Genomic DNA, 26,771 nt, shown 5'->3' with positions numbered 1-26,771 from the left:
TAATAAACTGAAGATGTGACCTTCTGGCATGGGTTAGACTAATCTTCTTGTCCTTCAGGACAGAGTTGCCAGGACATCCAGACTGTTTTCTGGAAATGGTCCCTTACTATCTCCTCGGCTGTGTCCAGGAATCCTTTTGGCGAGCTGGCACGCACCAAGGCATACCAAGGGCTGCTCTAACATATCAGCACTACCTGATCAAGATCCAGTTTCTGGGGACAAATAATCTAACACTGTTTAATTTACTAATATTTAATATATGTTATTAAATACACTATGTACTATTTACTGTATACTCTCTCTATATCTCCTTAAAGTAGGGATGTAGTACAGAGTGATGAGAACACCTCACAGTTCCAGTACAGTTAATTCTGCGATGCCCCTTCTTGTTAAGAAATTTTTGAGATGCTTCATTTGTTGTTAGCCTTTTTCATTACAGCAAGACACTGTACTGGGCTGTGGTAAATGTATGAACTATGTACATCTCAGTATAGAGGCATTATAACATGACTTAGGAAAAAGGCCTGTACTGCAGTTTTACCTTGCTTTTGCCATTTTACCACCCAAGTGTTAAATAGTGTGAAGCTGGGATAGTAAAAAAAAATCTTCTTTTAAGAAGTTAGTGCAAAGATGTCAAGTCTGACAGCTTTCAAGCAAGTCCAAAATCAGTTACGCTTTATAACCCAAATATTAAATAATATTGAGGCTACTATTCTGATTATTTTAAATTGTTTTTCAGACTTACTTTGCTTGCCCAGACTGTAGTAGGGCACTCAAGGGCTTCATACCTAACTGCAGGCTTTTTAAGTGACCTAAACTTAGGACTTACCTCTCTGTATTTGATAATTAATTGTATGATAAACTTTGTATTTTACTGCTTTGTGAAATGTGTGGCTGAAGAGTTGCCTTCAGGAGGAGCTGTTGGTCCTGTATGTTTAGAGAGATAAATCTCAATTTAGTAGGGCTTTCATCAAGCGGTGTTTTAGACATCACAGTACAGATAGTATCATTTTTGTGATATGACACTGTCCAGACTATATGCAAGAGCTGAAAAATAGGTGTCTGATGTGCCTGTCACAGGTGCTATATACCCCCAAATTGGCATCCTTTTATGCAATTTACATCAAACACTTTTACATATTCTTTCTTCTCCCACACCTGGGATATATGATCTCTTAGAAAACAGGTGCAACCAGAATTTCATCCCTTTCATTTGGCAGTTGCCAAGAAGTTACAAATTTGCTCTTCTCAGAGGAAAGTAAGTGCATGTATGCAGAACATTGTATCTCATCACTGGAAATTTCTGAGTGGCCTCCATTAAATGCACTACTAAATAAATTGCACAGAAGCAGGATTTAATTGTGTGTGTTTCAGACAGCACTCTGGTTAGCTGATGGCTCAACCTAATAGAAGTTCCAAGAAATAAAAAAATCAACAATTTCATTTGACAGACATATTGTAGAATACTTGACTAATGGAAAAGTTCAGGAAAAAATATTGGATTGGACAAAATAAAAAGTTTTGTTCATTCAAAACTAAAACGCTTTATTACATATTATTTAGTATGTCTCTGAAAACAAAACAGAAGTAAAATCTGTAATACTTTTTTTTAAATTAGAATATTCATCCTGAAATGTAAAAATGAAATTTTCTACCCTTTTTTTCCAAATTATTTCTTTATCTGGACTAAGTTCTTTCAGCAAAATTGAGGAAATCTCATTCTACCCAAATCTGCATTTAAAAAAAACTAGTCCAAAATATTTTTAACTTCTACTAGTCAGTAGTCAGTTACATTTATGTTTATAACTTAGCAAATAAGTTTATTTCAATTGTAAATTTGAGTAATTGCACCAAAAATATATATTTGCACATAGTTTAGTTTCCTTTAATTATATGTCAAGAGTTCTTCTCCTTACCTACTCCATTTTAAATAAGAAAATATTGGGACATCAAAGTTTGTACCTATGTCTTAACATCTGGCCTTACGTCTACTGATAGAAATTCCTCTTCAAGGAAGGATGTAGTAAGTGAGACAAGCTGGGTCCTATTTTACATGAAGTAACTATTTTTTGCTTTATTTTTCATTATATCTTCCTAGCATAATAAATATGTTTTCTCACTAAAATTATGTATCAAGCAAAACCATCTACGCCCATGAAAAATTTTGGTTATTTCCCCTGTTTTTGTATCATTTCCTCTGGACTGCCTAAGGAGATAAGAGAGGCAAAAAATGCCTGTATCTGCCTGCTGGGAATACCTATAGAAGAAGGAATTTATGCAAGCATCACATGTACTTTTCTTCCATGTCTCTTTCTTAAAATATGTGGCAGCAGGGCAAGATGGATCAAGGAAGAAGGTTACATTCAGAAATGGAATAGCCAGATTGGCATCCTCCAGCTATCTCCTTTGATCATTCTCTAAAGGTCGTTTCCAGTTTGTTTCAAATTAAAGCAGCCTATACACTAAACCGTGACAAAACTGCAGTAAAAAACAGTACCAGCTTTCTAATTGTCTTTCAACATCTTGCACTGTGTGACAGCAGCAAAAATCTTTATACACGTTCTTGGGGTTGACATATTTTGGTTTGTAATATCAATCATTAAGAGAATTTGTATTTGCATAAAGAGACATCTGTTTTCCTCCTTCCCCTTTTCAGAGCTGATTTTGATGATTCTGCTACCTATTCAGCAGTTGCAACAAATGTCCATGGGCAGGCATCAACTAATTGTGCTGTGATTGTGCGAAGTAAGTCCTATTTCATGATTAAACCACAGAACAAATATAATACACATGTCATTGAATGTTTATTTTTTGTTTATTTATAGGGTTCAGAGACAATGAACAGCCTCACCCAGCTGGGATAATGCCCTTCCACTGTAAGCATTTTTTTCTTTTTGCTTAGATAGTTTATGTACTCTTACCAGAGTAATGCTTTACAGATGAGAAAATTTGATACAGCTTGCTACTTCTGGCTTTGCCTTCTAAGCATTCAGTTACAATAGGAGCTGTCCAGATGCTTTTGCTTTCCCAGTTGCATTTCTAGATCAGCATACAGTATACAGAGAGCTACAACTCCTGTTCAGATTGGACAGTAATTTGTTTGTGTCAAGTACAATTTACTTATACTCAAGAATATTTTCATCTTCTCATGCATAGTGCCCTTGTCATATGATGTCTGCTTTACTCACATTGATGTCCAGTTTCTGGAAAAGTTTGGAGTCACCTTTGGAACTGAAGGTGAAACACTGACCCTGAAGTGTTCTATGCTGATCACCCCAGACCTGAAAAGACTACGACCTCGTGCTGAGTGGTATAGAGATGGTAAGTTAGTGCATTGAATAGAAGCTATCTGGAAAATGCTGGAGGAAACACTGAGGACACAGATCAGGCTTAGAACATGAGATTCTCAGAATTAAATTTGAAATAGAGAAAACAAATATCTCTAGTTAGAATTTATAAGCCTGCATTCCCTTTCAATTAAGTGATGTGGTCATCCTTTCCTTGGGCACCCATTTACAGCAACAGGAGGTAATCTCATGCTATCTAATAACACAGTAGTCAGAACATGTACTGACTAGGTGGAGATCCAAACTCACTTCCTAAATTTGACCACGTTTATAAGTGAATGCTGTTACCACTATGTGGAAGGGTATTCACAGAGCAGTAAATTAAAGTCTGAAGCACTGAGGTGTGGGCATAGGCCTCCACTTCCATCTTGCTACAGTATTTATTGCAAATTTTATATTAAAATCAATTTAAGGTATAGTTCAAAAATACTTACAAGAACCAGGCCTGAAAGACATGCTTTTACTCTGTTGTTAGTGCCATGTTAGTAGTTGCTTTCCTTGCCTCTTCTGTCAGTGAAAAACTATGCTATGCCAAGTGAAGCAGTCTTAACAGAAAGTACTAAAAATAACATCACTGAAGTATATTATACGCTGTGGTGGATGGTACACAAACCCTGCATGAGTAATGTTTGTTCACCACACCAAAAAAAAGTCTTGAAACATAAAAATAACTACTTAAAGTTTAACAGATAGCAGGCTATTGTAGATATCTATCTCACCACTTTTTACCAGCCACAGTCTCTGTGTGGGTTTCTGAAGTAAATATTCTGCCTGAGGATTTAAGGAAAGCCTTGGTTATTTGTGAATGGTGAGACCTTTCCCCAAAGGGACCGCATTTGAGAATGGAGGGCTCCCAAGACTGATCAGACTGGTCCCAGGCAAGCTGGCAGAAATTTCCATAGCTGACAAAACGTGGTGCATAAACTAAGAAGTGGCAGTAAGCTTAATAAGATGGTCAAGAAAATTTAGGACTAGGAAAATCAGAAAAAGAATGCTTTTATTGCTGCTTGTTATGCCTTTTGTTTCATGTACATTATTGTTTTAGTCAGATTTGCATCCAATCCTTCAGGGAACAGACTACTACTTACTGTTTCATTCCTATTGCTCTATCACTGTGGATACTTCATTGTAATGGAACTACTATATGTTACTAAACCAAAAAAATATGAAATAATAGAAATGGGTTTTGTGTTTGGTGAATTATCTAAAATCTAAGGCTCATCCATGAACCCAGTTACTGTTTCCACTGAAGTGTACAGGGATTTGTAACCACTATAAATAATTGCTCACCTCACCATTGAGTTTACCCATCAGTTTCAATGGAACCTTTACTTTGTCTCCTGCTAGGCCCAGTTTCTCAAGGTGCTAAACCTCTGGAATTTGGGGTTTGGAGCTGCAGCTATGACAAGCTGCTAATTTTCAAGGGATGCCCTGTATTTTTCCACTTTTCCTCCAACATGAATTTTTTTGCACATAGGTGAACAAACAGTTAAGGCCCTTTCAGTTTAACCCTTTATAATGCCAAGATAATTCCCTCTTGTATGTAACAATAATATGCTCTCTGTTTTCCCTTTTATTTGACTCAAGTTTACCTTCGCTGTGAAAACCTGAGATGAGAACTTGGTCTCTTTGAAACCAGTCGGTTTTTGCTATTGAGTCACATAGGCTTTCATCCCATTATTCTACTTACGTTACAGGAAAATAATATGATACAAACAAGCTTAGATTTGTCCTTCATTGCACATACAATATTTCCAAGAGATGTACAGATGCATCAACTGGCAGAACTTGTTCCCAGACTCAGCAGGAATTTATGCACTATGAACCTCTGCTATGTACTACAGTTCTCTGTGTTGAGGTCTTGAGAACTGGAGGCAATGCATAAATGTAAACAATGAGAAGGTTAATATTTTTTTCAACATAATGCTTTTTAGACATTCTGGGGTTTTTTTGAGAGGTAATATTTAATTCTACTCTTGCACTAAGACAAACTGGGGTTTTCCTAATTTTTTTCAGTTTGTGTAAATCAAATAATAACTAAATCCCTGAGAGGGATATGTATGATTTACTTCTAATAGTTATTCACAAGAGAAATATGTGTTTTTCCAGCATTAATAAGCCTCACACGAGTGAACCTTACTGGGGATGATGTCTATGAGACTCCTAGGGGTATATAGTCAACTGAATCAAATCCTCTACAGTGGTTTGGGATTTGACAAACATGAATAAGAGTCTTTAGTTCATGGCCCACTCAGAACAATTTAAGATGCTGAAAGAACTAAATCAAAATAATCCTTCAGGAATGTATAACTAATCTGGATATGAGTTCAGCTGGTAACAGGAGCTTTCTGTTATTGATCTCTAATAGAATATATACATTATAAAGCTGTATGCTCCAGCATTCTGCAGACATTTATACTGTAATCTAGAATAAAATAATTGAATTCAGAGGGAAAAATCATGGAATGCAGAATTTAGCTGAAACTTCAGCAGACCAGAATACATGATGAAAAGAAGCTTCAGGATTTAGCAGTTCCCCACTCTTTATATAAATTTTCAGCAGAGTAATGTTTTAGGAAAATGATGTCATGTACTGAGAACAGCATGCAAGGCTTCAGTCACACTGCCTCCAAGGGTTAGTGTCCTGCAGGTTCATTCTTTGGTAAGTTCTGGGAGAAGTGACAGAGCACAACATGTGAATACACTGGGAATTTGAGTGCAGTAGTGAGACCCTGTAATTGTAATATTGTTGTGATGGCAAGTGCATGAACACCTGCTCTATCAGAACTTCTGAATATGTTTGCGGCCTGCAAAATTTACTCTTTTTCTTGGCTTGTCTAGAAAGTCATCCATCCAGACTGCATTAAAAAAGAGAGCTCCTACTTTCTTAGGGGATCTGGTGGGTCTTTGACTTTGTGTGAAAGAGAGAAGTTTTCTGCTTTTACAATACATGACTGCCTCCATAGTTTCTGGTCTCAGGTACATATAAAGGGTGGAAATGGGTGATTTTGGCCTTACTGGACAACAGACTTGCCTATTGTTTCTATATATTAGAACTAGAGAGTCTACAATTCCACTCAAGCTTGGAGTCTAAATAAGTTATCTGCTTTTCAGAGCTGCTGTTCATTCAACTTCATTTTCTCTTCAGGATTTTCCACAGAACTCATGCTTTGGTTAAAGTTTCTAGGTGTAGACATTTTCTGTTTCATTTAAAATACTTCATGTCTCTCTACACAAAGTCTCAGTACCATTGTGACATGCAGGACAGAAAGGGGACATGCAGATTTTCTAGGTAAGGATCTCATGGGAAGGAATGTGACTGAATTTACTTTGTACTTATCTCAGAAAACAACTGTATGCTTACGTGATTATGTAATTTACTGCTGTAAGTTTTAATAGTGTATATCTTCAAGATGCTTTATTATCTGGATATGTTTTTATACCTTCTTATGCAATTCAACTGGTAGGTGGGAAAACTGCTTTGCGATTGAGTGTCTGCACTAAAGTGTATTTAAACAACAGAATAATAAACGTTTATAGATATCCAGCTCCTTTAAATACAGTTCTGCTGCATTGATTACAATAAATTAGTATGCAATAGGTCTTAGGGAGTTAAAAATAAAAAATAATACAATCCATTATTAAAAAGGGTGATATGAGAAAGTCCCTTGGCTAGCATAAAATATCCTGCTCATTCTTTTGCTCTGGTTTCACTAAGCAATCAGATTAATTTGCATTAATCATGGGCCACCACCTCTCACCTGTGAGAGATTCAAATTTAATTTTGTTCACTGCTCAACAGGCATGCCTTGAAGATTTAAATTTGGTGTATATTTATAGCAGTCTTCAGATTAAACTGAAATCTGGTCTTTAAACTTGAAGGAAGAAATTGAGTAATCTGACATTTGACTTGAACAGGTACCAAAACTCTTTAAAAATGAAACAAAGCTCTACCTTGTATTCATTACAGAGTATGGCTAGTTTTCATGTCACTGTTTCAAAGTGTGGATAATATTTTTCTCTGTCAGTGTATTAAAAGTTATAGTAATGAAAATTCTGTTGGCACTGCATAGGGTAGCCTGAGACCTCATATTCTACAGAATTCACTGATCAAGTAAGTTTAGAGAGATGCAGCTTACTTTCTGTAGAGTTTTCAGAGCATCAAAGCACCATCGCTCTGAATAAAGCTAGTGTAAAGGTTAGTTTGTGCTTCTCATTAGCACAGAGCTGCACCAGGACATAGGCTGTTCTGGCCAGCTCAGTAATGTGTCTGATGGGTCTTCTCTTCCAGATGTGCTGATAAAGGACTCCAAGTGGACAAAGCTGTATTTTGGAGAAGGCCAGGCAGCTCTTTCCTTTACACATCTGAACAAAGATGATGAAGGTTTATACACCCTGCGCATGGTTACAAAAGGTGGAGTGAGTGAATACAGTGCATACCTGTTTGTCAGAGGTAAACTTTTCATCTGTTTCTTGAGGAGGATTTTAAAAGAGTAGTAGAAAGATTAGTTTTATTAAACAATCCCATGTAATGATTGAAGTACAAAATGAGTCCAGCATCATTTCATAGTAATTTGATTTATATAGTAGTCTGTGCTAGAAAAAATAGTCACCCTACATGAATGGGGAACTTCAAGAGAGACATGCTCCTGAGGACATTTTCTTTCCTGAAGAAGCAGAGAAATCATTCTTGTGAAGAAACAGCTTGTTCCTTTCTTTGCCATCTCCTTTCCTGGTAGGAAATACACATCTTTGCATACTACTAGTCCTCACTGTGATGGTTTTAGTTCTAGAGATTGCCAGCTGGGAATAAGCCTTGCTGCACATTTTCGTGTCCTGTGCCTGGCCTTAGGAATAGACACAGGAGAAAGCAAAAGAAATATCCCCACCACTGTACCAGTCACAGTCACCTCATTAATTAGAGAAAAGAAGCAATGTAAGAAATTGGCTCACTGAAGAAATAAAGTGTTCACAAGGGACATAGGTAAAAGGAGGTAAATGTATTAAAATAGAATAAAGGTCAGAATTTTCCCTCACATTTGCATGCAAAACTCCCAGTGATGTGAGAATGAGCTTCCACATGCACTTCTGAGCAGAACTTAGTTTTTACTTTTTTGTTTTTTTCGTTAGAAGGTGAAAATATTTCTGGCTGAGCAGTTCTTTCACTCTCTTAATACACTGGACAACATCCTTGATGATGGCAAACTGGAGCAGCCCCACTGAAGCCATTGGAGCTATATTAATTTTAAACCTTGTGCTTGGAAACGTATTGAAACCTATGTGTCTTGCAGAAGTGTCATCCAGACAGTTTGTGTGGGGTGGAGAAACATTAATGTTTTTACAGAGGGTTGAGCTCCATCTTCCTCACAGGACTGGTGCAAGGGCTTAATCAGCTTTGCAATATGTCTTGAACAGGCCACTCTCCCACCCTGATCTCATTGGAAACAATTTACTAAAGCTTTCTATTTGACAATTAACTTGTAAGAAAGAAAGTACCCATTAATATATAATAATTTTCCTAAAAGTTTTTGTTGTGTTGGTGGGCCAATTTTAGGTACCTCTATTGTCCATTTTATACTATATCTGGTCCCTTTGCATGCACAGGGCCCTGGACTTGAGCTATGTCCTCTGGAGTTTCTAGTGTCTTCTATTGGCCTTCCTCTTGCCTTTTTTCATGTAGGCTGTGATATGACACTAAGCGCCAGCCATTTCACAACTGATTAGATTCTATAAATTTAGACTCTGTACAGGGTGTTTTTCTGTTATAGAAATGTTTCTTTGAAATAAGAGAACTTTACCTGTCAGGAGACTTCGTTAGGAGTTGTGGGTCCACATCAGTCAACATCTCTCAAAATGAAGCCATAAAAGAGTATCTTAATGGTAAAACATTGCTTGCTTATGCCTGTTGGTACTGTAAGACTTTAAATGAAAAGTAGCCTTAGAAATGTACTAGGAGTTTGCAAATCTTTTATTCCTTAAGAGATTTATTTTCCTCAGCTACATGTTCTTTACTGAGTACCTTGGTCTGATCATTGAGCCACTGTTTTCAGTGGGAAAGAGCATCAAAAACAGATAGGGTAGTTCATCTTTTAATTCTCATGGGAAGTAATAGGTGTTTGATGCTTAAATTGTTTTTCTGTCCTCAAAAATATTCCTGATCATTTTTAACTATGTGGACATATAGGCATTTTGGGCCTGATTCATTAACACAGTGAATTAGTGTGTAATGAAATCTTTGGGCTCCCATTCATATAAACAAATAGCACAGTGAACTGGAAATCTTCCTTTTTGTCTTTGTGATAGATTTCAGAAGAATCAGGGTCAAAACTGATTTATTTTTATTTGTGGTCCAGATGCTGATGCATTGATTGCGGGAGCACCAGGGGCACCGATGGACGTTAAATGCCATGATGCTAACAGAGACTATGTTATTGTTACCTGGAAACCACCAAACACAACCAGCGAGAGCCCAGTCATTGGATATTTTGTTGATAAGTATGTAAACACTGGGATTTATTTCGTTCATTGCCAAAAACATGTATATAATGAAGGAAAAATAATACCATTATGTCCTTCAATAGGGTTCTTTAGACATATTTACAGACCCTTGGCACTGGTAATCAGTTGCCTGCTGTGTTAAATTGCTAGATTGTTCCCTGGCAAACTTTTAGCCCAGATGATCTAGTACCTTCCCAGGCAATTCTGGGCACAGTCTTGGAGTTAGCAAGGGCTGGGGGCCATTCCCAGTAATCATTTGCAGGCAGCTACATTTCATCAGACACTAAAAACATTCAATAATATGGAAGTGGCCAAATAAGAGAATAAGCCCTGGCAATATTTAATTTACAGAAGCCAGAATCCATGGGCATCCTGAATTAGATTTAGCCTCTTTAATCTGTATACTGCAAAAGCTGAAATCTAGGATTTATTACACTATCTTTTTATTTCTGCCTTAACTGTGGTACACCAGGAGCTCAAGGCATGGGCTCCCGGGAGCTGGTAGTTTAAATCAGAATGGCAGTCCTCCCTCCTTCAGCATGCTTTGCACTTTGCTGGGGTTTCAGCTCAGTGCAGGCAGCCAGAGAACAGGGGATCCAAGCTTTGTTTTGCAAGCCTCTTTCCATGAAGCAGATGCTTCCCCCTTGTAGCCAGAGCAGAACATCTGATACTTAGTGTCTGAAACTGCCAGTCAGCAAAAACATTACTGAAATGATTTCATAATGTATGCTACTCTAGACTTACAAGCCACGTTTGTAGCTCATTGCTACTTGCTACCCTGTAATTTGGTCTAGTTATGTGACAACTGCCTGAGAACTGCTGGAAAATGTTGACTTATGAATGGCAGCCAGTATGAGGAAATTAACTTAAGCCCTGGGGACTCTACCACTTATATCCAATTTGTGCAGTGCATAGGTCATGGGAGTATTTCTCCTGTTTTCTGTATAATCTAGTCAGCTGTGCCTTTTGACATTTTGCTTGGATTACTGCAGTGCCAGGGAGCCCTGGATTATGACCCTATTTTTCCTGTCACTGTCAGGGCAAAAGGCAGTCTTCTCCACAGAATTTTATAGTAGTAGGACAGAAAACAGATATGTACACACAAAGGAGTCAGTATAAGGGCATCATTCTGCTTCCTAATGGCTCTTACACTCCATGGCCTGAGCATTGTTGGATGAAAAAGCACAAAGATGTTTGCTTAAAAAATTGACAAGAAAGAGATGGAAAAGGTTAGGTGAATGTTACAATTTCATCATGTTCTTTGCAGATGCGTGTTAAAAATAAAAGTGAATAACTTGTTCTTTATATGACAAAGAAGAGAACCAAATGGAAGGGAAGCAAGAAGTTGAAAAGGCCAAAAACCATGCAGGAAAAATTGCCTTTGAGATTGTATTATGAATAAATATGAGCAAGGTGGGAACTGGTTGTCTGATCAGAGGAAAGAGCATATAAAATGTGTGACTTTCATTAATGAGGTGTATGGTTTAGTTCCTCAACTTAGTGAGGATGACTTCTGAGATTCTGACTTGGTGTGTGTATTTATTGTGGGATGATACTGATAAATGCTGTCTTTTGCTACTCCAAGATGCGAAGTAGGTTTGGAAAACTGGGTCCAGTGCAATGATACTCCTGTAAAAATCTGCAAGTATCCTGTGACTGGTCTTTATGAGGGACGGTCTTACATATTCCGTGTGAGAGCAGTGAACAGTGCTGGCATTAGCAGGCCTTCTCGAGTCTCTGAACCAGTTGCAGCTCTTGACCCTGTTGACCTGGAGAGAACACAAAGTAGGTTATGCAATGCTGAAACATACGTTGAATATTTGATCTTGGTTTTTTTTTTTTTTTTTCCTGTTTGTTTGTTTTTAAGATCCTGTTTACTTAGTTAACTTAAGGAGCAGGATTTATTTCTTCTTTTGGTTGAATATCTCACTAATTTCAAGGTGGGGGATGTAGCTGGAATGGCAAGGTTCATACAATTTGGCAGAACCTGGCGAATCCATCTCTGTTATGGGTGGTTTTTCTCAGCTTTAAATATATACACACATTATCACAAGGGGCAATGTTTTAGAGAGAGCTAATATGCCCTGTTGCATTTATCCACATCTTTTTTTCTCAGTGCAGTGCCAGTGCTGGCACAAAGCCCCCATGGTACAGGTTGTGGGGTCTCTGATACTGTGAATTTTCTGGCAGATGGCAAAAGTCAATCTATCTGATGAACAAGCTCTTTCTGAAAGCTGTTGTGCTCAAGGTCACTGCAGGTTGCAAAGGAGCCTTATGAGAGGTTCTTCATGAACAGAGTAAGCTGGCTGGCCATGGGGAGTAGTTTGATTGGTTTAGCCTTGTCCTAAACTCCTGTACGGACTCTGTATATTGTGTATTTGCACACTTTCTGTTTTGTGTGCCCCTTTTACTCAGAGGGGAATTAAACTCATTATGAAGACTGCAGAGCACTGCCCCAATGTTGTTTGTAAAATCTGACTTGAATATGCTATGTTTCCATTACCTTTATGATTAATTCCTATAACAGAAGTCCAGTTCATGGTACAATTGTTTACTAATTTTCCACAGAACCGAATGCCTGTACTGTGACTATAATTCTTGCTTTTTAGCACATCTTTAAAAAGTACTGTCTTACCATGCTCTGTTTTCCTATGAAAGTGAATGAACCAGTGTACGACTTTGAGTTGACTCCATCTGGGGAAAGATTTACTAACAATGTTATAGAAATAGAGGTATACAGGCTTTTAAACAGGTGATGAACAATAATTTGCAGAATTTGTGAATATATTAAACTGATTCAAGAAATTAATTGGCTATTTTAATTAACAGCTATTTCTGTGGATGAAGGGCGAAGGATTGTGATCAGTAAGGATGACCTTGAAGGTAAGTATCTTTCCTATGATTTTAGTCCATCTGCTTATATTTCAGGAATGTAGCATCATAATTAGAAACATAGCTTGAAAAGAAATCCATCTAGTGAGTAAACTCTTTATAATAATGAATAAAAATAGATATTGCAAGTCTGAAAGAACACAAGCAAAAAGTGAGGTCTAAAAGGACAGAGAACACACTCTCAACAGCACTACTTTCATTATGTGCTGACAGCATCTCCTCACCTTTTTTGCTTCGGCTAGTGCTAAGCTGAGCTTAACCAGCTGAATATTGCATTTGATTGCTCATATCTCCCTTCCTCCTACCCTTCTGTGAGCCAAATACAGCTTTTTTGGAGTGAATTTGATGATCTGAACAAGTTATTTCCATTTTCATAAAAACCTACACTATCCATCCCAATTCTTTAATATATATCTCTCTATATTATATAGATATATCTATCTGAATAGGGAGGTTGTTCTTAAGGTTAAGGTTATGTACTAAATATTGTTTTTCCTCAGGAGAATGGGAGAGGTCACTGCCAACTTTTGAGATACAGCCTGAATTTCTCCTGTCTTTGCCTGTTTCTATACGTGGTGATTATTTTTTAGGCTTGGTTAATGATCTTTTTTTTTCACTTAAACTGTCAAAAATGTTAATGGTAATGGCTCAGCAGTAAAAAAGTCTGTGTACTCTCTTCCACAAAGTTCATAAAGCTTTAACGGTATGTGATTATTGAATAACATAGAAAAAGAGAAATCACCTGAGAACAGGTATAGTTTGAAGGAGAATCAGACATTAAATGGTTTCCCCAGTGCAAGGGCAGGACAGATGAAGTTTCTCTATTTTTACAGTGGTCTAAAATGAATTGATAGGGGTACTATAGGAACAGAATCACGTTATAGGATCAGAATACATTTGTCTTACTTCTTTGGCTTCACGGAACATACTTCTGCGCTCAGGGCTCCCTGAGAATGATCAGAGGCATTAAATGGCCACTCTGGCATAAGCATTAATGTTGGCATTTGGATTTCTGTTACGTGAATGTGCGCAGTTATTAACTATATGGTCTCCACGTCTATATGGTTGTCATTTATTAAATGAGTATGAATATCCATATACCATTGTTTAAATAGATCACTACTTTCACCTGCAAGATTGGAGACCATTTCTGAAAAAGTGATCTCATAGATCACAAATGGATTTCCTTTTTAGTGCTGGATCACCTTCCATTCTGGAAGAGCAGACTGTACCATCATGTTAGATCATTACAAATCATGTCATCTTTGGGTTTTCAGGGATGTAAGTTAAAATGTTCAGTTATGTAGAAACCAATTTGAAACCTTTTGACTTTATGCATTATGCTGTGAAGGTTTATTGTAATTTTCTTGACTGTATGTGCCTTTCTTAAAGAAAAAGTGTATTTGCAAGAAGTCAATATAGAAAGCATTGACAGAAAATAAATTTTCTTTGGATATGTCAGTTTGTTTTTAAAAAAAGTCTGGTTTTGTTTGGGAAATGTGTGTGATGAAATAACTTCAGTGCACCTTTTGAGCCTGGTTGGTTCTACAGATGTTTATAAACTGTTAAAAAATCACTTCCATGATTTAGATATTATTATTGAAACATTTTTTTAAATATAAAATCCTGAGCATTTAGAGGATATATGCTCCTTGCTAGCCTGAGAAGTGGCAAAAGGTACCTTAAAAGAACAAAACTTTTTGCTTTCTCTATTGCAAACCATAAAATAAAATATTTGTAGCTATCTTCTGAGTTGCCATTTCTGACCTGTTACCAAGAAGAAGCTTCTTCAGGGCTGTGTAGCTATGCCTGAAGCAGTCCATCATAGATCCTAGCCTCTCCTATCTAATACGGGTTTACACCATTGTAATTGCTTGGACAGCAAAACTGGTGGCTTCTCAGACTGCAATGGGTGAGCATGATCGCAAAGAGCCACACTAAATTCCTCCAGCCTGGCCCAGGGTACTCAGCTCCTGCCTCGTAACCCTGCAGAGTGAGTGAGGAGAGGGTTTGATTAGGCCACACCAACTGGTCGAGTCACCAGAGGGCTGGTGACATACTTTTATGTGTTTGATCCACGTCTATATGGTTGCCAATACTATCATGTTACAGCATACATTGCTGATAGGTTCTGCTTTCCACTTTGTTTTAAGCTGCTTTTCTGCTTACTGTTCATCCCTTCCAGATATCTTCTTCTAGTCTCACTTCTTGTAATAACCCTTTAGACTTCTGCCTTTGATCAAAAAAATTTCTTGTTTGCATATAGTGAGTAGGTTTTTTTTCTAAGGAATTCTGTCCAGCAGATCAAATGTGATCAAAGAAACAAAATGTGACAAATGCACAGGTTTTCAGGGGGCAGATTTAATTTTTACTGAAAAAGTAAATAACTAGCTTTTAAAACTGATGCTTTATTTCTTAGAATTTTGTTGAAGTGGGCAAGTGAGCTGCACAGATGATACCGTAGCCCCTAATAGCTGAGCATTGCACTGCAGGGTGGGACTTCAGAAAGATGAGCTGTGGCATGAGTGCTGACCCAAGGGTTAATCTGCTGTTTAACACTCACTACGTTTATTGCTCTTCCAGGCGACATTCAGATTCCAGGCCCTCCCACCAATGTACATGCTTCAGAAATCAGCAAAACATATGTTGTACTCAGCTGGGATCCACCTGTTCCCCGTGGCAGGGAGCCACTGACGTATTTCATTGAGAAGGTACTGTACTGTACAGTGGTGGCATTCAGCTGTAAGGTGTTCCATTGCTGTGTGCAATTACATTCAACTAATTTTTAGAACTACAGAATGAACAATAAACCTAACAATTTCTGTGGTCTCACAGGATTTGGCAATAGGATGTTAGAGAAGCATGGACAATCAAATCTCTTATTACATGATTTAATGAGCATTGAAATTCAAGGTCCGGGAAAAAGAATGCTCCTGTGCTATTTGCTTACTATTGTCTAAAATGAAAAGAAACTACATGTGTAAGGTAGAGGTTTAATAGAAAAATCTTAAGATTTTACAATCCTAACAGGCAAGACTGGGAAGTTTGCAGTCTGCTTGTATTAAAGGGAAGTTTCTGATAGTCCTGTGGTAGAGCAAGGAATAAACAGCAACTCATAATTTGATCCTCACTTTCCTTTTTGCAGGCTTATGACACTCTCTGCTATACCCTGACATTTCCAATTTATTCCCTGTAAGCTCAGTGGAGAGGCAGATGCCTTTCTCAAGTTCGCTGCTCCCTGGTAGCCTTCATAGCTACCACCTTCTTCCCTTTGACTTGACAGGGGACTGCAGTGATTACAGTGGGAGAGATCTGTTCTTCTCCCATCTAAGCTACTAAGATTTAGATACATCTGTTCCCTGAGCCAGGTTTTTAAATTAAGTATTTTGGATTATAGCCAGAAGTCATAATCTTTCTTCCTTGCTACAAAGTTTCCCCGGTAGGTAAATTGGCATGGTACCTGACCTCTAAAACCCTTACATGCCAAACTATACTTAGTTTTTATGAATTATGCCTTTAGCATATACCCCATCTTAATGATCCACAAACATTAAAACTGTCCGTAAAACTGGACACATTCAATTTGCATCTTTCATATTGTGACAGCCTTTTCTCAGGGCTTTACCATGTCATTTTTTTCTTCTCACATCTGTCAAGAATATTCCTCCAAAGTTAATTTCCCAGACAATCATTCTGTTCACATCACTCCTCTTTTTACACCCCCCATCTTGTCTTTTCCTTCATTACAGTCAAAACTACCACTTCAAAAGGCCTTCACAGCCCATGTCTACATTCTTCATCATCCATTACCACCTGGGTGTTGAACCAATATGTGTCAAGTGAAGTCCAGTCACTAGATAAATTTCCCAGCAAGCACGTCCATGATTTCTCCCACTCTGTCTTTCACATTCAAAAGAAGTAATGAAAATTTCCATAGAAATAAATATCTAGTTTTCTTTCTGTGCAATAAAATAGCATGTCTTTGTACTTATTTGTGCTTATTCCCACTTGTATACATCCTCTGTTATCGATAAATGTCAAGCATACTGACTTAAGGATTTTGAATCACTCTTGGCATGAAAATATCTTGTTTCCAGAATATGAAGAAATAGCTCAGATAAAAATCTCAGATGTAGATTTACATTGAGTGGACACCTACATTTGATTAGTTGAATTTCATTCTAAGTATGAATTAGAAAATATATATGTGTCTGCTTGTTTTGCAGAAATGGCTTTATATAACCCCAGACACAGTATAGAGCAATGACAATGATGAACAAGTCTTAATTAAATGCCAAACTTACTGAGGGAAAGTGAGAATGAGAACTAAAAGACCATTATTAGAAAGAAAAGGTTCATTATACTAATTAATACCTGAATCTAAAATCTTTTTGCATATAAATAACTTCTACATATGAATAGCTCAGTCAGTTCATAGGTGAATGTTTGTTTTTTGCTTTCAACAGTCATCTGTTAATTTTGAAAAGCACAATTTCTTGTTAATTTATTTAAAATAAGGAAGACTCAGTGCTGAAGAATAAAAATGTATTTTTAAAGGCTTCAGGAAACACAAAATGGAAATGAGTTCTCTATGCTGTATAGCAATGTTCCCTTGAAATCATTATTTAACAGATAAACCAAATCAAACTACAGAATAAAATGTGATGTTGATTCTTTCCTTTGTGAAAATGAAGTAAAACAATTAATGTTTTTCATGCCAGAAAGTAAAATATATGTAAAAATAATGCTTATTTAATATTTCCATATTTTTATGATGAAAAAACGGATGTTATATTTCTTTTTTTCTGTTAAGAACACTAGGTGGATTCAGTATCTATGAAAATATTTTGATATACGGGCCCCAGCTGTTTACATTTTTATTATTTATCTATAGTAGGCCTCATTATACACAAGGTAGTTTCCAAGCACCCATGAAACACTTCCTCCTCTAAGAAGTTCATGGTCTATCAGGTTTTGTTCCCAGACTCTCTGTTCCAGAATTTTATAAACTTTTAATTTGTATGCACCTTCCTGTGCTTGAACAAAATTTTATTTAATCTATTTACTGGGCACTTGGGTTTTACTAAAGTTGTTGAAAGAATCCATGACTAATTTCTGTTTTGGACCAACAGTTTATCTAGGGAACCTAATGGACGGCAGACTTCTCTCAGAGTGCTGGTTTTCTGGCTTTCTTCCACGTGCAGTTGCGGTGATGGTTAGCTCAGCTGCTGCATTGAGAATATTCAAAAGTAATTATTTCATTTGATGAATGTTTTTAGGGACATGAACTTACTTAATATAATAAATAAAGATAAAGCAGTGAGTAAAATAGCATCCCCTTCCCTACCTTTCTTCAGAATTTGGATTAGGACTTGCTTTTTTTATACTGAACCTTTGGGTGTTCAAGTGAGTTTTGCAGGACATGAGAGTAATTCTTTTGGGACCAGTCACAGTTGACAGTTGTGGCCCTAAGTGAAGGCTAGCTGTATGTACAAGTGTGCATATATTGAAGTCTAGACAGGCAGGGAGACATTCAGTGAGGTATTCAGACCCTTTTGCAGAGTAATGAAATGCATGAGCTATGAAAATTTGCATATGTTAAAGTGAGGTATTTGAGAGTGACCCTTCTCTCATAGCTATGAAATAAATTCATGACAAGATGCAATGTTCATTTTTGACAGTTCACAGAAGTGATTCACAGCTTTTTTTTTTTTTTTTTTTTTTTTTTTTTTTTTTTTTTTTTTTGTAGTCTATGGTTGGCAGTGGAAGCTGGCAAAGAGTCAATGCACAGGTTGCAGTAAAATCTCCTCGCTATGCAGTGTTTGACCTTGCAGAAGGAAAATCGTATGTTTTCCGAGTCTTGTCAGCAAACAAGCATGGCATCAGCGATCCATCTGAAATCACAGAACCTATTCAACCACAAGATACTGTTGGTAAGGCATTAATTGTAAGGTATTAATATCAAATACAATTCATATTTTACAAAATGGAAATAGAGAACTCTCATTATAGTTAGATTAGTATAATTACAAGAATAGTAATCAAATCAATTTGTGTTCAATACTGTAAATAATTTCAAAAAGACCAAGATGCTAACTTTTAGAAACATTCCAAAACTTTCTTAATAATCACGTCTCCTTGCTGAGACTAATAATTGTTAAAAAGTTAAATTAATTTTAGGTTTTTATTCTTCAGAGTGCTCTATTAATGTGACTTGTAAAAAAATAGGATAATACAGGTTAATTGCTAACTTAATGATTGTATTGTCTGGCTCAGGTAATTATATACTACCTAATTCCCTACAGTTTCAGCTAGATAAGGTAGCCTTTCATTTCTTTCTTAGTATTCTAAATTGCAAATTACTGCTGATGCAGAATTCCTGTGTCATGCAAATGACTGGATTTCAGGGGTAGGGGAAAGATACATCCATATTCAGTGGTAACTTACAAATGAAAAGTGTTTATCTTGGGGCCACTTTCACAAACACAAGTGAAAATTTAAGGAGTGGTTACTCATCATGTTGCTCAAATATTTGGTTTGCTCTTGCAGTTTTGCAGGGGTCACATATAAAAGCCCCATGTATTGACAGCTGTCACCTTAAGAGCACATATTTTACTAGCACACTTGCTGGAAATATAAGAAATATTTACAGTATCTGATATACCATAGTTCACTAAATGTTGATAGCCATAGCCTTCTTAATGTTTACCATTATTTTAAGAAATGTAATCCATCACTTTTAGCTTTGTCTATAGCTATACATAATGAGATAAAAACATCTTTTGCTTTTATGTATTCTTGATTTGATGTCTCATTAATGCATATAAATTATTTAAACCATTCCACATGCCCCAAAGTAGGGAAGAAAAACTCTGTATTTATTTCACTTAGTACAGAAAATGGACTATCCCTTAGGGGTTAAAGCAAGATGTTCTGAATAAATCATAGCTATAGCTGAAAGTAGAAAGCAGAATATGGTATTTTAAAGAGAAACTGCAGGAGTATTTTCAGAGGTGGAGTTTATCACCTGAACTAAAATATATCAGACGCATATGGCCTGTTTTGGTTGCCTGCACATAGCACCATTTGACATTCCTGAGAGTAGCTGAAACAACTTCATGGGGTTGGCAATCATTTTGCAGGAATTATGGGTAGCTTTCTTTCTTGGGCACAAACTGGAGGATGGATGGGGTATCCTAGGCCATCCAAAATTACACTTAATATTATGCAATTGAATTGAGTGGTTAAATAATATGCAGTTTGAAATGAACAGCTAAATTTTGATGTTTCCCTGTAGGCATCTACAGGTGCTGTAGATGCCTCTGCTCTCACTGTGGCAACTGCAGGATGGAGCTCCATGCTGATGGAGCTCAAATGGCTGATGTTGCCGAAAGTTGCCCCATGGCACACAGCTACGAAGCATCTACATTGGGGTGAGATGAATAATTTTCAGGACTCTGATCAGATCAACCACTGATCAGAGGCTCAGTTTAATTGACTAAACAGAATCTAGTACATTTTGAAATGCTTTCACCCTTTTCAAAGGGATGTAGATGTTCAGTATCTCCTGTGTCATATATGGCAGCTCCATGAAGAAGTCTCAGATGCTCTAAAATGGCCCTAAATGAATTTGTTTGGGTAACTGAATTAAGCCCCAGCTCTTTGATTATAATGGCAGCTTAAGAACATATGATTGTAGACCCAGATAAAGTCCTAAATGTAGGTATCTATCTCAAAATGAACTCAATTGATCTTACAGATTTATTGCATAAAGTACAACAGTGGGTAAGTATTATTTTTTTATTGTGAGATTGAAAGACTTAATGAAAAAATGCTGCCTTTCTTTTCTTTCATGCTGCTTGTAGTTCTCTACAGTGTATCAATCTGAGGAATTTAAAATGCCTTCAATAGATGAGTGCTGGATGCCTCTCTTAATGTACCATGAAAGGCTGAGACACTGCATTCATTCCTTATATTATGAAAGCTCAGGCACAGACTGTGTGTTGGCCCTTACTAAGATTTTTTTTTTTTTTTTCCATTTAGATCTTGACGTTTCTGGTTCTATTTATGCACATTCAAGGTGTTTAGATCTATATAAACCAACAGTGACCTTTCACTGCATGTAAAGTGAACTGTGTACTATGCTACATTGGGAGAACTGTAGTCAACTGATTGAAGGAAGCTTTATCCGCTTCTGCTTGGTGCTGCTGAGGTTGATCCTGAAGTATTGGTTCCAGTTCTGGCTTCCTTAGACTAGAGGCATGGATGTAGAGGAACAGAGGGACTGGAGAGGGCCAAGGGATGGCAACCAAGATAGCCAGGGACCTAGAGGTTGTGACCTGTGAAGAGAGATGGAGATAGCTGTGCTTGTTTAGTTCGGTGATTTACAAAGATGGTGGTGCGGAACTGCTCTCAGCAATACCAGATGACAAAAAAAAAAAAGAAAAAAGAAAAAAAAGAGGCAACAGTCACAAATTGTAGCTTAGTAAATTGGGTTGGACATATTTTCTCAGTGAAAAAGGTGCAAGAGTGGTGCAATGCTGGAAGAGGTTGTGCAGGGGAGCTGTGAAATTTTCATTGTCAGAAGTTTTCAAGACTTGGACAGACCTGTGACTGACAATTCAGTTTAGTGTTGGAGATAATCCCATTCTTAGTGATAGGTTGGACTAGACAATCCTCAAAGACCTCTTCTAATCAATGCTCCTATGCTTCTGTGAAATCCATCTAGCTAAGTTTAGCTAAACACTTAGCAGTCAAACATATGTTTAAAGTTGTCCTGAAAAGCTGGCTTTTTCTGAATTGGGGTTGTCATTAGTTGACTGGAAAGCAGTATTTCCTAATACTCATGCTATCACAGCTCTACAGTTTACATGCATTTCTTACTGATGCAGTAGTGTTACACGGACATAACCTATACATAAGCCTCTTTATTTGAAAGAGAACTTTTGAGAGAGAACATTTTCATATCTGTACGTCTTTATTCACACTGATATTTGAAAATATGTTCTCCTACAACTCACTGATCAGAAAATCTATATAAAATCAGACAGGTAGGGAGCCTCATCACTTAGAGTAAGTTTAATATAGAAAATATTCTATTTAAAAATTTCTATATAAAATAGAAAAATAAATATCTTTATACAATGTATAGAAGTATCCAGACTTACAGTGAAACAAATATACTAAAATGTATCTCATATAGCAATATTAACAAGTCATAGCTGTAGTGATTAAATATGATAAAAGTATACAGTGTTGCATCTACCTCAGCTCACTTTTATTTTTATGTATTTCATAGTAGTATATGTTTTCTCTCTTTTTCTTAGTTGTCCCCTCTGCACCTGGTCGAGTAGTGGCAACAAGAAATACAAAAACATCAGTGGTAGTTCAATGGGATAAACCAAAACATGAAGAGGATTTGTATGGCTACTATATTGACTATTCTGTGGTGGGATCAAATCACTGGGAACCTAGTAATCATAAACCTATTAAATATAACAGGTATTGACAGTACTTCTGTATTTTGGGGAGATTTGAAAACTGTAGGATAGTTTTAAGCTAATTTTGGTGTTATCATGGAAGGAGAATGTTGAATGAATGTGAAGAAAAACAGTGTACAAATTCTCAGAGCTAAGCTTTTCAGATTGCAGGGCAGACTTGTCGTGTGTCATGCCCCCCACCTCCCTCCTTTTTTAAAAAAAAAATCTCCAAAGGGAAGCATCTTTTGTGTATTCCATGACTTTTGAGTTATAAAAGCAGGTTCCAGAGACATGATTCTTTGAGTATGCATAAGATGAATGACTTTCTAAAAGTCTGAATTGTGTTGTGGGATAAACAGAGCTGATGCACATGAGGAAGACTATGAGAAGAAGAGGGAACTCGGAAGCTTTCCCGTAGTCCATGGACATCAGGGCAAAAGGGCAGGCCATGTCTGCTATAAATATGGTAGGGAAAGTGCTTTGGCTGCTGGCACTACTGTGCAGGAAATCCAAGTGTCCTGTCCCAGAAACATCAGGGCTCCCTGACCTGCTAAATCTATGGGTAAAGGACAGTAGCCCCTTTTTCTAGTTCCCTTGTCATCATGCTAGCTCTGTCTGTATTTCTGATGATTTTTGTACTCACTCCTGAAAATATTATACTTCATTATGTGATTCTTCAAGTAATTTCCTGTGTGATAATCATGTTTAATTTTATTGTAATCATTCACCAAATGCAAAGTTTAGATGCGTAATTTGTATTTTCTTATGGGCATGTAACAAATACATCATGTTTTTTAGTGTATTTTGTCAGTTATTAATTAATTTTGAGTGAGTATTCTGCCAAATCCTTTGACCAAGTAGTCAAGGAATTTGATCAAAGAAAATGTAGAGGCTAATTCTTCGTCAAAGGGATTGGGACAGCACAAAAATAAGAAAAAACACTTCATTTGTTCATATATGAACATATCCTACAGTAAGACAGTTCTGACTATTGTGCTACGGTAATTATCTAGAACCTGAGCTCAAAACTGAAAGCTGGTTTTGATAATGACTATGAAAACACAGTGAAAAATATACTCCCTTCCCAGAATAGATTAGAGTTGAGCAAGCCAGAGTTCAGAGGGATTGTATCGCTAGTTTATCTGACTCTACCCGGTACATCAGCAATAGCAATTTAATGAGTACTGTGACTTTTATTCCAGTGTCCCATCCAATTACATTGTATGTTGTTGTATTATATTGTAAGTCATTGCATCACAGTTTCCCTCTTAGAAATATAGTCCTTTGTGAAGCACTCATGCAGTTGAGTTTTCTGTTTGTTGCCAGGATTTCATGTTACAGCACGGAATGGTTCCTATAAAATATAAACTAATATGTGATCCTACTGTTTTAACCCAGGTTTGTTGTTCATGGTTTGGAAACTGGAGAGCAGTATGTCTTCCGTGTGAAAGCTGTGAATGCTGTAGGATTCAGTGAAAACTCACAGGAGTCAGAGGCTATAACAGTACAGGCAGCCCTTAGTAAGTATAATTTTGTGCAACTTGACTTCTTGTTTCTTGAATGAATTATGTATTTCCAGCAATCCACTCCTTTGGTCTCATATGTTATAACAGTACATTTTGCAGCATTTAGCACATCCTCTTAGTGATGTTTATGCTCTGGCATGTGGCTGTTCTAGAGAAAAGACGTTGTCGTGTTTTTTGGTTTGGTTTTTTATTTTTTTTTTAAGTTATTCATAATGCCTGTTAGAAATATTGGGTCAGATTCACTATAATGATCAGGTTGCTGTCTGTTCCTCAGCTGTAACAAAGAAAACGTGAAACTGGATTGTTAAACAAGTAGCTTCTGGGTGATTTGGAGTAGTGCAAATCAGTTTAGCACAAAATCTGCTCATTAAAAAGAGTTTTAGGAAACTTTATTACTGTGTGGCTGATGCAAAGACAAAATTCCCTTTGGCTGCTTCAGGTTGGAGCACAGTCTACCTCCTGTGGCACCCTGCAAACAAAATTTCAGTGTAAGAACTATCATTGTGCAGCCTTCAGTGGGAATGATACATGCCGGGTGAAAGGTTGGATAATTATTTAGAACAAAAAGTACACAGATCTGGGCTACTATGATCAAATTTTCATTTCTGCACAGTTTCATTTTCATACTGAAAAATTAAAAATAGAACACCTTTGCCCTATCTGAATGTCCTCCATCTCTTGGAGAAGAAGACCAATAGGCATACTTGTCAGAAATAACCGTCTAAAAGATTTATATTTCATAATGCCTATTAGAAGATACATTTGGATGAGGTGTTACTGACAAACTTACTCTATTTGATTTTTTCAGGAAAAAGTGTGTCTCATATGGGTAGGTGGTACATGGCACATCTATCACCCCTGTGTTGTAAATGCACTTGCACCTTTTATTTTGTCACTGTGTGTTTTGAGGATGAGGGTTGCATGGGGTATGTCACCAAGCTCAAAGCACGCGGATCTTACACACACACTTATGGGATGTGGATGTTTTTTATCTATTTTGATAGCCTTAACAGAAATTTAGCAGGACTATTTATAGGTGACTTACATTAGCATGGATAGAATCTTCCTGTAGTATTATTTTAAAGGTATGTATAGGAGTTTGCTATGGTCATTTACCAAGAAGCAGTAATAATTGCAAAGGCCATATTTTATGGCTGCTGAGTATACCACCACCTTTGAAAAAAAGAACAAATCAGTTCTGCTGATTATTATCCATTTTCATGCTAATCATTAGTACAGCTACAAGATCAGGGACTGTATTAAAGGCCTCTGCCAAAATATTCTCTTCTGAATGAGGTAAGCTACATTCTCTCAAGTTATACTCGTAATTCAACTGAAAATATCATATGAGCTTTACAGGCAGGAGCTTAGCCTGTGCTGACTGCAGCACAACAGGGTCAAGAAAGGGTATCTTTGGGCAAAATTTCATGCATGGATGGCAAATACAAAACAGTGTCTGCTAGAAAGGTGTTTGTTAGTGGTAGGGGCATAAAAAACTCAGGAAAACAGTTTTCTTCATCTCTAGGAGGATGTCTGGGTGACACTTCTGCTTCTGCTACAGATGGGAGTAAACTCATGCAGGTCAACTCATGAAGGAAGTGTCTTTTCTGCCTCAGCATAGGTTAAGTTACTGAAAGTCTAGATTTTTTCTATACCTTACAGGGCAGAAAGCACTCCCAGTCTGAAATAGGCATCTAGTAGGGGGATAGGAGAGGGAAACCATGAAGTCCATAGATCAGACAATCATGACTTAATTTCATTCAAGTTCAAGCCGCCTTCTTATTTTTTTTCTTATTGGGTGATTCTTACTGTATTGCAAAAGCACTTGAGCAGCTTATTTGTTTCTTAACAGGAAAAGATCTGGTTAATTTCAATCTTCTAACAATATTTGGTCTGGAGACATTTTTGCTGGCATTATCATTTCCATACCAAAGATAATCTATTCCTTCTTGCTATCTCGTGAGAGGGCAGCACATTAGGCAGATGTTTCAAAAACTTCCACGTTTATGTCTGAAGATAAAATTAATGTTTATTAACAGCTTTACAACTGCTTTGTTACTTATATGTTACTGATAGCAGTATGCTGCAGGGGGAAAAAAAAAAGCTGTACAAAAAATGCTAAACAACTTCTACACTGCAGTGTTTTAGACTCTGTCCTAACTCTCAGGTTGCTTATTTCCTTATAGCTTGTCCATCATATCCTCATGGTATCACACTTCTGAACTGTGATGGTCATTCAATGACCCTTGGCTGGAAAGCACCGAAGTACAGTGGAGGTTCACCAATCCTTGGTTATTATATGGATAAGCGGGAAGCTAACCATCAAAACTGGCATGAAGTCAATTCCTCCCTTATTACCCAGACGATTTATACGGTTGGTACTTTTTAATCCTTATCTTTCTGGCATTGATGTGCACCATTTCTTTGCTTTTGGCGGAGTTCTACTTTCTTGCAGAAAAATTACTGTAACAAAACCAAGTCCTTCCATTTTGTATTTTGGAGTGCAACAGGCCTAAAAACTGGATTAGAGAATCAGTGCCATCCTGTGCTATGATATTCCAATAAGGCCATTCAGATGAGGAAATTTTTGAGGTGAAAGGTGTAAAGCACATTTTTTACATAGAACAGGATGAGCTATAAAATGCTTCATAAAGTAAATTAATTAATGAGCACTATATATATCGCCAGTATAATAACATGCAGAGAAAGGATGGAAGCATTTAGCAGGACAGATCACAGAATCACAGAATGGTTGGGGTTGGAAGGGACCTCTGGAGATCATCTTTTCTAACCCCCTGCTAAAGCAGGTTCTTCTAGAGCAGATTGCACAGAATTGTGTCCAGGCAGGTTTTGAATGTCTCCAGAGAAGGAGACTCCAAAGCCTCTCTGGGCAGCCTGTGCCAGGGCTCTGCCATCCTCAAAGGAAAGATGTTTTTCCTCATATTCAGGTGGAACTCCCTGTGTTGCAGTTTGTGCCCATTGCCCCTTGTCCTGTAGCTGGGCACCACTGAAAAGAGCCCGGCCCCATC

The 26,771-nt window shown here is 37.2% G+C and overlaps 1 protein-coding gene across 1 annotated transcript in view; it reads left to right on the top strand.

Annotated features, from left to right (window-relative positions):
- The window catches only part of MYOM2 (myomesin 2), a 76,946-nt gene that overhangs the window by 10,720 nt on the left and 39,455 nt on the right, over window positions 1–26,771 (top strand). Inside the window, exons 6-17 of the mRNA XM_056344708.1 lie at window positions 2,657–2,745; window positions 2,826–2,876; window positions 3,157–3,321; window positions 7,639–7,800; window positions 9,701–9,842; window positions 11,431–11,630; window positions 12,675–12,728; window positions 15,321–15,448; window positions 18,487–18,670; window positions 22,064–22,238; window positions 23,615–23,736; window positions 25,929–26,116. Coding sequence (XP_056200683.1) covers window positions 2,657–2,745; window positions 2,826–2,876; window positions 3,157–3,321; window positions 7,639–7,800; window positions 9,701–9,842; window positions 11,431–11,630; window positions 12,675–12,728; window positions 15,321–15,448; window positions 18,487–18,670; window positions 22,064–22,238; window positions 23,615–23,736; window positions 25,929–26,116 — 1,660 coding nt within the window. The remainder of the gene's footprint in view (window positions 1–2,656; window positions 2,746–2,825; window positions 2,877–3,156; window positions 3,322–7,638; window positions 7,801–9,700; window positions 9,843–11,430; window positions 11,631–12,674; window positions 12,729–15,320; window positions 15,449–18,486; window positions 18,671–22,063; window positions 22,239–23,614; window positions 23,737–25,928; window positions 26,117–26,771) is intronic.

Source organism: Falco biarmicus, chromosome 6, assembly GCF_023638135.1.
Source record: "Falco biarmicus isolate bFalBia1 chromosome 6, bFalBia1.pri, whole genome shotgun sequence".
NCBI lineage: Eukaryota > Metazoa > Chordata > Aves > Falconiformes > Falconidae > Falco > Falco biarmicus.
This window is presented reverse-complemented; position numbering and strand designations above follow the sequence as displayed.